The following is an 11,960-nucleotide window of genomic DNA, read 5'->3' as shown; positions in this document are numbered from 1 at the left end:
GGATAAAGAATGTTGTCAACTGACATGATAATCACGAAATTCTTATATTAACTTTGGACGATGAAGATTGTTTTAACAGACCGCCGAACCCGTGAATCGTGACAGATGGAAATTACCGGCCTCTTTAAGAAGTAAAAGTGTGATGAAATGTTTGAAGTGTAAATGATTATGTTAGTTACTAATGATTTATTTACTTATAGTTACATAAAGTGCTTCATTATTTGTTTTAGTGCATACGGTACACAGTTTTGTATATTTATTTGTAGGGATCATATGTATGTACAATGTAAGCACAGGCAAATACACTGAACACATACATTAAATTTTAGTGCTTTGAAATACATGTAATGTTAACATTATCATAATTTATTTACTAATGCAAATGGTTAAATCCAATGATAGAATGTGTTTAATTCACTATGCATCAATAAAGTAGGCACATATCGGTTACTTATGCAAAGCTAGAAAATATGCGATTCAATTATCCGGACACTTCATTTATCCGGACGATTTTGCTGGGAACCAAAGTGTCCAGATTAACGAGGCTCCACTGTATTCTCTTGCATTTATGGAGTTTAGATTAAATAGCCTTGTATTCAGGAAAATAAGAATGTAAAGATATATTTTTTATGAACAGCTTTTAGATGGTGTTAGATTTCAAATGACTATGTTATGGAAATATATGATTTTACTCTTCAACTATTGACAGAGGCTAGGAAATGTGTAGAGGGCTGGTGGAAATGTAAAACAAATTACCGCTGTATTCCAAATTGGCAGCGATGTGATGGACAAGACGATTGCCGTGACAACAGTGATGAAAATGAGGCAGACTGTCCCAAGTGTCATCCCACTGGGGACTGGCAGTGTGCCAACAAACGCTGCATCCCCAAACGCTGGCTGTGCGACTTTGATAGTGACTGTGAGGATAAGAGTGATGAGGACTCCAAACTCTGCGGTAAAAAAAAATATGCATGTGATGTAAAAGACATGAAATATTAAACAAAGTGAAAGAAAATTACTTTGAAAATTCAGTTTTACCCTTTAGTTGACTTTCGTTTATCTTGTTCTATTACAGCCAATTTGTATAGAAACTGCTCTGAGTCGGAATTCCGCTGTGACAATCAGAAATGTATCCGAGGGAAATGGCGCTGTGACCATGACAATGATTGTGGTGACAATTCAGACGAAGATCCTGTTTACTGCAAAAGTAGGTCGAGTGATTCGCAGATTCACGTTCTTAGGACATTTGATCCATGATTGTACATTCAGCATTTTCTGATCTTCTGCATAATGTATGATACTGCTGAATGATATACCATGTACAATTCGAATTATGTCCTTTCCCAACTACAAATACGTGTATGTACCAAGAAAGGAAAAGAAAGGAAAGTAGTAAAGATTGGTTGTAAATATGGTATCATTCATCAACAAAAAGATTATTTTCACATTTGTGATGATTCCAAGAGAATCTGAGTGATATAAGCGTGCTTGCAATATGCTATAAAACACACAGTTGTGGTCTTGAATATTTTATAAGCAAATTTGAATGAGATGTCTCATTTGGGTTGCATCAAATTGCAAGAAATACAATAGTTGGATATTTTAATTTAAAAATAGACAAAAAAATTCAACAACAAAAATCAATACTTTAAACAGGAATCATTGATATTTAAGAATGGCATTTAAAGTGCAGTTTAACTTTACTGGAGTAGAAGTTAGCCAGATTTGCTTCTTTCATTATTTTTGTGTGTGATGTTTTCAGAATACCATAAGTGTGACAGTGGTCAGTTTCAGTGTGCGAGTGGTCATTGTATCAGCAACAAGACCCTGTGTGATGGCCGACGAAACTGCTTGGACATGTCGGATGAGAAAAATTGTAATCCTAGATTTCCAGGAGGCAGATTTTGTCCTGCTAACAAATTTGAGTGTGCCAACACAGTAAGCTTGCTTTCTGCAGACATATTTGATTGAGATATATTAATTTGTATGAAAAATTACACCATTAAGATTCTCAGTTTATGAAAAAATTAAAAATACAGTGATGTACTAAATTTTTAAAGTATTGAAGGCATGTTAAAAGCCTAAGAATAATGAGCATTCTGATGGGGTCTGTTGAGTATGACTGTTAGAAAATACAACAAACAAAACAATATTGATATTTTCTGGTGTCGTAGATCTGTATCCCCAAAGAGTGGCAGTGTGACGGTAACAATGACTGTGGGGACGGGTCAGATGAGGAGGATGGTATCTGTAGCAACATCCCATGTGATCAAAAAACTCGATTCCGGTGCAACAACAACAAATGTATTCCCCGGTGGCGTCTCTGTGATAAAGTGGACAACTGTGGAGATGGATCAGATGAAAACAACCTGGATATCTGTAAGACATTCATTCCACTTTGCAATGAACAAATCAATAAAAAAGAAAATTCGAAGAAAGTGTATGCAAAGTAAAGGAAAAAATCGAATGCAAAACTAGAAAAATAAATTTCCCGATAACATTGGTTTAGTAGACATTGCTATTCTTGTTGTAAATTTTGCTAGTAATTTTAAGTTTGATTTTATTTGAAAACTATTCTAGGTGGAGTTAAATTGGACCATTGTGATCCTACACAGTACAAGTGTGCAAATAAAAAATGCATTGTTGCTACAAAGGTGTGTGACAGTGTTGATGATTGTGGGGACTTGTCTGACGAAACGGGATGTCGTAAGTTGCTTGAATTATTTCCCTTTACAGAATGTTTGCAGGTATTAGTCCTAAAAGTTTAGAGTACTTCTAAAGTTCAAATACACATAAATGCAAGCAATAGATTGTTTAATTTGAAAAAAGTTGTTAAGTATACAGTATGTTTCTGTTTTTATACACCCGTCTGCAGACGGGACGTATTATGTTATGGCGCTGTAAATCTGTGTGTCCATATGAAGTAGTTTTCTAGACTTTTCCCATAATGGATGCATATACAGCATTGAAATTTGGTCACAATTTCTCCCTTAAGCATAAGAGTGAGTTTGTATTTCCGCTAGATTGGTGCACCATGACCTACTTTAGGGTTAAAAGTAGGTCATGAATACAGGTATTGCCCAGAAATTTTGTCACAACCTCCCGCTCAGAGATATACATAATCAGTTTACATTTCAATTTGATTGTTGAACCGTGGCCTACTTTAGGGCTAAAAGTAGGTCAAATAGTTTTCTGGACTTTTTCTCATCATGGATACAGATAATGAACTTACACTTTGTCACAGCCGCCCTCTCAGAGAAATGCATAATCAGTAGTTCAGATTGGTGCACCATGACCTACTTTAAGATTTTCTTTTCGCAATGTGTATGATATAAATTCAGAGTGCATAATGTGCTTACAGGTCCAGCAGGCGTATGTTGTACCGTTTGCGGTACTCTTGTAATTCTTATGAATATGTATTTCTACAGCTGTTATAACAACTTTAAATGATTTTGATTTGCTTTGATATACGTTAAATGATGCAGTTTTTTAATAGTAACAACGATTTTGAAAATACAAGGGACTTTGAATGTCATTAATGCAACTCTGAATACATATAAAGATTGGAGGTTTTCACTTTTGAAAACTCATTTTAAAAATCTTGTACTTGATGTTAATAAATTATGTTTTGTGTTTTTAGATAAATCAGTTGGCCATGTGAATTGCAGTGTAGACAATGGTGGATGTGATCACAACTGTACAGATTTGAAGAGATCAGGCTTTCTGTGTTCCTGTAAACCAGGCTTCCAAATCTCCGATAACAAAAAGTCATGTGAAGGTTTGCATCGATCAGAATAGAAACTGAAACTTCAACATCTAAATGAATTGGGAGTCCCAACTGTTACATAATATGAGTCCTAACTGATATACATATGTCCTCACTCTGTGATATCCCTAACACAGGAAGGGTTCAGAGTGCATAGGAATCAGATTAGCCTGTCTTCCTGTTCCACTTCATGACTCAGCCATTATGTGCATGTATAGAAACTCATGCATGACACAAGGATTGTTGGTGAACATAGTGTTTCACGACTCTGAGAAAGGTCATTTTGACAAGTTAAGATTTGAAAGGTATGAAATTCTTGCATTGGCCATACTTTTAACTTTATTGAATCTCACCACTTGGAAAATCGTGAATATGACCAAACATCATAAACCAAGGTCAGTTGATGAGGGTCAAGGTTACAGAAGTGACGATAAATGTTGAGTTGAAAAAACTTTGAAATGCAGGGGTTTTGGAAACCCATATTTAAAGGCAAAAGGTTGCAATGGACCAAGGCAACATGGACTTGAGTGAAAAATCCTAGTAATGTTGGGATAATAGAACTAAGATTTAACATCACAGATGCTGTGCCAAGTCATTTAGAAAGGGTCGTGCACATGTGTGTATGATCTATTTTGAGTTTCACTTTGAGTGTAGTTCTTATTAAATCAAATATACATACATGTAATCTTATATGTTAGAAATCTGTATTTTAGATGTTGATGAATGTTCCATATGGGGAAACCAGTGTCCTCAGATTTGTCGCAATGTAAAAGGTTCCTACAAGTGTAAGTGCAATGACGGATTCTCTGATGTCAAAGGCAAGGGAACAAAATGCAAAGCAGAAGGTAATTCAAAAGTAACATTTATACATTTATTATATATCTACATTTATTATATATTATAAATCGTCATGAAAATTCTGAAATTTTTATGGTACTGTGTGAGGACCATGACATAGCAATATAGCTTTCTGCAAATTTTCTTAGTAAATGGTTTATTTGTTCTATGTGATTGAATAATTTTGTTACCAACATATACTACACGTATATATGACTTTCCAACCACAAATAAAGAGTGATGTTGTGTTCAGTAATGCTTTTTCAACAGGTGAATGTATTTTGCACCATATGTGGCAGGAAATGAAGCCTTGGTTTTAATCAATTGATAATAGTGGTATAGACTTACCTGTTTAATAGTATACTCTATAGGGTATAAAGCTACACAACTCACTTCATTGCAGTAACCCATGTAAACAAAATTTTAATGAGTATACTGTGTTCAATTTGAGCAAAATTCCTTGGGTTTATAGTAACTAATTTCAATTGACTTGGTAATGTTGTCAAATTACAGACTGCTTACTAGTGTGAAGCTTCCTGAAGTCTCTCGGACTTTTAATTGTCGACATGTTTTCTGAGATGCATATGTCTAAATTTATTTTTCAACAGGAATGACTGCCGTTTTCTTTACCACTGGGCACGAGATTCGTCAGATAATTATAGATCGTAAGGACTACTCGGGAACTGTAAACAGTGGGCAGTATCTGGGTGGTATAGATGTGGACATGGGCCGCAAACTAATCTACTGGACAGATACGTCAATGAAGAAGATCCGAAGGGCAGGGATCCCCCAAAACATGAAGGCGGACACAGAGGCCCTGCCTCAAGACCTGAACATCGTGACCTACCAGCCAGAAGATGTGGCAATAGACTGGGTGGCAAGGTAAAAAGGATGCATGTATTTCAGGAATATATTAATAAAAAAAAAATTCAAAGGAGTCGAAATTACATGTAAATATATAGATCTGTATACATGCATATTTTCATCACAGGAACATATACTGGACAGATTCTGCCCACAATACAATATCTGTGGCTAGAAGTGATGGTCGCTATGCCAAAATTTTAATAAAAAATGACCTTCAGTTCCCACTGGCTATTGCTGTTAATCCAAAACTAGGGTATGTCAAGTATAACATCTCAGATTGCTCTCATAAATCACCTTAAAAGTCAGATTTTAATTGATCACCCTTGCAGTTTGAGGATATTTCTTGATATTTGTTAGTTGGATGTACTGGACTGATGCAAGTGGTTCATATCCCAAGATCGAGAGGGCATGGATGAATGGGGATCATCGGGAAGAGCTGGTGGCAACTCGACTGGGGCGCCCTACAGGGCTGACTATTGATGACCATATGAATGATAGAGTGTTCTGGTGTGACTCTAAAGAGAACCTCATTGAGTCCATGAATGCTGATGGTTCAGACAGAATCACTGTTATAGGCAGAGGTAAGTCTACAAACTTTGGCTGGGCTTACATTTTCTTTATAAGTAAAAAAAATTTTTTCTAAAAACATGATCAACACAGGGTATCCAAAGACCTTTAACCATATCATGGTCTTGTTTCAACATCTGATGTTCAAATAGAATTGTGTTTACTCTTGATGAATAATGTAAACTGGGAATATTGACAAGTCGGAAATGTAGATAAATTGAAGAAATGGCAAATAGTTTTCAAAATTTCCATTTGTCAAATTTCTCAACATCAGTAGACATTTCTATTATTATACTTTCATGTAAAATATTTAAATCTGATTGGTCAATCAAGAAGCATTTGAAAAAAGATTTCCATCTTAGAATAGAAATCACACACCCCCGGGTGATAGTATCTAGCAACGGGTAATATTACTTTACAACGGATGAAATTATAAAATTTATCAAATTTATGCGCAAACGGTTTGCTGATTGTTAGATGACATCATGATTTGAGTGTTTGTTATAAACACAAATACCTTCATTGATATACCAAAACACTGCATGATAGTGACAGATCAAATGTCAACGGATGCAAGTTATTCTGCTTTGTTATTTGTATAACATTCAGTATAATAAAACAAATATTGCTTGTAGTTGAGGGTAACATTGATAATTTTCGGCAATGCCTTGGTTGACAATGGTTTACTTGGGGTGAAAATTTTCAATGTTACCCTTAACTACATGCACACATACAGATTGAAAATGTCAAACCTCAGAATGTCCACATACAGATTGAAAATGTCACAATGTCAAACCTCAGAATGTCCGCATACAGATTGAAAATGTCAAACCCCAGAAAGTCCACATACAAATTGAAAATGTCACAATATCAAACCTCAGAATGTCCACATACAAATTGAAAATGTCACAATGTCTAACCCCAGAATGTCCACATACAAATTGAAAATGTCACAATGTCAAACCCCACAATGTCCACATACCGATTGAAAATGTCACAATGTCAAACCTCAGAATGTCCACATACAGATTGAAAATGTCAAACCCCAGAAAGTCCACATACAAATTGAAAATGTCACAATGTCAAACCTCAGAATGTCCACATACAGATTGAAAATGTCACAATGTCAAACCTCAGAATGTCCACATACAAATTGAAAATGTCACACCTCAGAATGTCCACATACAAATTGAAAATGTCACAATGTCAATCCTCAGAATGTCTACATACAGATTGAAAATGTCACAATGTCAAACCTCAGAATGTCCACATACAGATTGAAAATGTCAAACCCCAGAATGTCCACATACCGATTGAAAATGTCACAATGTCAAACCTCAGAATGTCCACATACAGATTGAAAATGTCACAATGTCAAACTCCAGAATGTCCACATACCGATTGAAAATGTCACAATGTTAAACCTCAGAATGTTCACATACAGATTGAAAATGTCAAACCTCAGAATGTCCACATACAGACAGAAAATGTCACAATGTCAAACCTCAGAATGTCCATCTGAAGATAGATGTATAAAATGATCTGTAGAAGTTAAACATTTTATAGTAATTGGATGTGGGGGAGACAGTGTATCTGTTATTGTTGAAATATGGAGGACGGAATGTTTGGTATCAAATGTAGGACCTCAAAGCACAGATTATTGATATTATGAACATTCTGTTGAGATGGGGTTTATGTTTGTGCCTCAGAAAACTGTATAAGTCCATAAATATATTTCATGTACAAGATTGATGACTATGTAAAATAGACGTTAGTGGTTGTATTTTATTTGTTGTAACACTTAAGATAAACTTGTGTGGCTGTTTTTGTAAAAGAAATATAAAATAGACTTTTGTGGCATATGGAGACTTTTCTGGCTGGTTTATGTTGATGATGGCATACGAAATGGATTTTTTTGGCTGTACTATTAGGAAATTCTGGTTTTGAGGAAATATCTTTGGTACAGGCAAGCATAAGGCAACTATGACCATCGGTTGCCATCCATTTTTATGGAACCCCCCTTCCCCTCCAAACACAAGAAAAAACAGTATATCAAAAACTGTAAATATTTCAGGTATAATAAATCCCATCAGTTTAGATGTATTTGAGAGTACCCTGTATTGGGCCTCCCAGCAGACAGGCAAGCTGATGACCATGGACAAGTTTGGACGTGGCATCAACATTACACTACAGGCCGGACTTTTGCTTCCTTCCTCCCTCAAGGTCTTCCACCCAAGGCGACACAATATGACAGGTATTTCATCAGTACGGTGGCTTATTTCTGCCTCCTATTTGCAAGTTATTTTTCTATAGATTTTGTCAACATGCAAGATAATTATATCAACTTGCAATATAAATATAATATGATACGAATTTGGAAAATTTTCAAAAATTATCAAATATCGCCCACGTGGCTTCCAAAATGCTAGATGCAATTTATTTATGTCGACATGAGAGATAAATATGTCGACATGGTACTTATTTATATTGACATGCAACTTATTTATGTTGACAGGAGAGATAAATATGTCGACATTCAGCTTATTTATGTCGACATGCGAGATAAATATATCAACATGCATATTTATCTCGGATGTCAACATAGATAAGTTGCATGTCAACATAAGTTACATGAACATAACTTACATGTTGACATAAATACATTTATGCAAGTTGCATGTTGACATAAATATGTTGCATGTTTGTATAATTATCTTGCGTTTTAACATAAATAAGTTGCATCTAGCATGTTGGAAGTCACATGTTTGCGATATTTGATAATTTTGGAATATTTTACATATTCTTATCTGATTACATTTTTCATGTTGCATGTTGACATAATTATCCTGCATGTCGACATATTTATCTTGCATGTAGACATAAATTATAGAAAAATAAGTTGCATACAAGGGGCAGAAATATGCCACCATACACCGGCATCTTCCTTCCATTAAAGTTAATTTAAGATGTTTGGTACTTGTTCTACTATGCATATTTTCTGTTGCAGTAAAGAACCGTTGCTTGTCTTCCACTGAGAAATGCAGTCATTTGTGTCTGTTGACACCAGAAGGTTTCAGCTGTGCCTGTCCAGAAAGGACACAATTCAGAGATCCTTTCACATGTGATGCAGGTATAATTCTGTCCAGCAATTCCAGCATAATCTCTGTGCAATAGAGAATTTTGATTTCAGTATGGTATGTATTTCACATTTTTTGTAGCTTGGGAAGAAGAAATACCAGATCCAGAACTTTGTGCATGTTATAATGGAGGAACTTGTTTGATGTTGAATGGTTCCCAGTTATGTCAATGCCAGAAGGGTATATATATTGAATTTTTATGCCCCCGAGATCGAAGATCGGGGGGCATATTGTTTTTGTCCCGTCTGTAATTCTGTCTGAAACTTTAACCTTGCTTATAACTTTTGAACAGTAAGTGATAGAGCTTTGATATTTCACATGAGTATACCTCGTGACAAGACCTTTCCGTGGGTACCAACATTTTTTACCCTGTGACCTTGGAGTTTGACCTACTTTTTGAAAACTTTAACCTTGCTAATAACTTTTGAACAGCAAGTGATATAGCTTTGATATTTCACATGAGTATTCCTTGTGAAAAGACCTTTCCGTTGGTACTAAACTTTTTTACATTGACATTTGACCTACTTTTTAAAAAAAATGACATTGGTCAGAACTTCTAAATGGTAAATATTGGAGCTTTCATATTGTACATGAGCATTTCTTGTGACAAGACCTTTCTACTAGTACCAAGATATTTGTCCTTGTGACCTTGGCCATCTTCAGAATTGGCCATTATTGGGGGCATTTGTGTTTCACAAACACATCTTATTGACATTTATTTTTGTTGTTGGAAGTAAAATTTGAAAGAACAATTTTTTAAAGGAACTTTTCTGTCTTCATTTTACATGTATCTTTAGACTATATTTCCAAAAGATGAGAAGGCTTAATGTTGTTTTGTTTTGTTAGGTTTTGGTGGTGAAGACTGCCTCATAAAACTACCAGAAAAACTGACCAAACAAGATGGTTCTGCCTCAGGTAGGGAGTTATTAATTAGATAATGGTTATTTTTTGTAAAAACATATCTTAAAGAAAAACTTCCATGAACTTTATTAGAAGTGTGGTGTTATTTCTGTTTTCAGATGTGGTAGGAATAATAATTCCTGTTGTCGTTGTTGCTTTCCTTTCTGTGACATTCATCTTATTCCTATTCATTCTCAAGAAAAAAGGGTATGGTGTATTTTATATAGTCGTTTATAATTTAACAGTATTGATTAGCAGATTAATTAATTACCAGTTTTGAGAGTTTAGGTAGAAAGTGCAGTCTTGTTCTTTTATGAAATCTGTATATTTTTGATCAAGCTTAAGTTGTATATATTTAGTTATGTATCAACTTATTATGAAGGTTAATTTTTAACTAGTACCTAGTTAGAAATTCAAGCTATCATTAGTATTATTGTACTTTACAGAAAATTGTTACTGAAGGCTCAAGATCTGAAAGTGGGGTCTAGTAGTGTATCCTACCGAGAGGGAGGAAATGTCCAGATTGCTCCACCATTTAATATTGAGGAGGTAAGGCATTGCAGCAAATTTTAATCTCAAGTTAAATGGTCTTTTATCTGTAGTATTTTGCAGACTTTAAAAAAGGAAGTTTTGTATTTACAGTAAAATTATCTTCAAGAGTATTTAACTGCTTACAGACTTTGATAGAGAAGTTTTATATTTACCATGAAAATATTTTGAACATATTTTAGAGTTTAATAAAAGTAGGTTTGATGTTTATCGCAATTCACCTTTGAATTAGAACGCTTTGGCCGATATAGTATTGCGTTGTGTGACGACACAATTGAATCTGTTTGTAATACAATTGCGAAATGCAACAGAAACTCTCATTGGTCCATATGTATAAGTCCGCCCAAATTCCCTAATACGGGAGTAGTCAGCATTTGAAAACATGACGGCCAGATGCTAGATGGAAAAAAAACTTCAAAGGAAGAAAGAGAAAAAGTTGTATTCTTGTCTCATAAATTTAATATAAAAAAAAATTCCTAACATATTTTCCTACTATACTTGTGTCCAAACATACCTTCAAATATTTATTAAAGCCCCATACGACCCAAAAACTCGATCACAGCTTTTGATGATTTCGTTCGTAGACGTAGCCATGTTAGGTAGCCAGTCAATTCGAATCCCGGTTCAATTCCATATTGGCACAATAGCGTCTAGATGTGTACTAATACCCCACAAATATTTTAGCTAAATTGTTTAAATAATATACCACCCCAGTCCTATTAAATAATAATTATTCAAATATATAATAATAGCTAAACTCACGGCGCGGCAGTGCAGCTTTCATTAGTCATGAGCGGCCGCGCCGGCCGGTCTCCATCTAATGGGCTTATGTAGCATTTTTGTTCATATAGAGCTTATTTTACCTTTACAAAAATGTTTGAATTTCTATTAATGTTGATAATAAATGAAGAGCGAATACATAACTTACAACCGATTTTATGAATAGATACCAATAGCAAGAGTTCGAATTGACCGGCTACGTCAACATACGAAATCATTTGAAGCTGCGAGTTTTCGGGTGGTGTGTGGCTTTAATGAATATTTGAAGGTATGTTTGGACGCAAGTATATAGTAGGAAAATATGTTAAGATTTTTTTATATTGAGTTTATGAGACAGTAACACACGAATACACCGATTTCAGGCCTCAACCGTCCGCAGCTTTTTGTGACCCGTAAATGGAAGGTTTTTATAAGAGGTGGATCTTTTCAGAGAGCTATGTACAGTTCTCCAGCAACACTGAATCAGCTCGAGAAAGTGGGCGGGCTGTAATCGGCCAATGAAAACTCTTGTTGTATTACATCAAACATGTCATTCAAATTGTTCAATCGTCTCATTG

At 35.0% G+C, this 11,960-nt stretch overlaps 1 protein-coding gene across 1 annotated transcript in view; it reads left to right on the top strand.

The window, feature by feature from the left end:
• Positions 1–11,960, top strand: part of LOC125680796 (low-density lipoprotein receptor-related protein 2-like) — a 64,085-nt gene that overhangs the window by 51,089 nt on the left and 1,036 nt on the right. Inside the window, exons 59-74 of the mRNA XM_048920569.2 lie at positions 710–955; positions 1,076–1,207; positions 1,763–1,938; positions 2,175–2,379; positions 2,581–2,706; positions 3,641–3,778; positions 4,480–4,611; positions 5,212–5,485; positions 5,595–5,723; positions 5,828–6,051; positions 8,112–8,291; positions 9,045–9,167; positions 9,256–9,354; positions 10,021–10,089; positions 10,194–10,281; positions 10,521–10,623. Of these exons, the coding sequence (XP_048776526.2) occupies positions 710–955; positions 1,076–1,207; positions 1,763–1,938; positions 2,175–2,379; positions 2,581–2,706; positions 3,641–3,778; positions 4,480–4,611; positions 5,212–5,485; positions 5,595–5,723; positions 5,828–6,051; positions 8,112–8,291; positions 9,045–9,167; positions 9,256–9,354; positions 10,021–10,089; positions 10,194–10,281; positions 10,521–10,623 (2,444 nt within the window). The remainder of the gene's footprint in view (positions 1–709; positions 956–1,075; positions 1,208–1,762; positions 1,939–2,174; positions 2,380–2,580; positions 2,707–3,640; positions 3,779–4,479; positions 4,612–5,211; positions 5,486–5,594; positions 5,724–5,827; positions 6,052–8,111; positions 8,292–9,044; positions 9,168–9,255; positions 9,355–10,020; positions 10,090–10,193; positions 10,282–10,520; positions 10,624–11,960) is intronic.

This window comes from Ostrea edulis, chromosome 2 (assembly GCF_947568905.1).
Source record: "Ostrea edulis chromosome 2, xbOstEdul1.1, whole genome shotgun sequence".
Lineage (NCBI taxonomy): Eukaryota > Metazoa > Mollusca > Bivalvia > Ostreida > Ostreidae > Ostrea > Ostrea edulis.
This window is presented reverse-complemented; position numbering and strand designations above follow the sequence as displayed.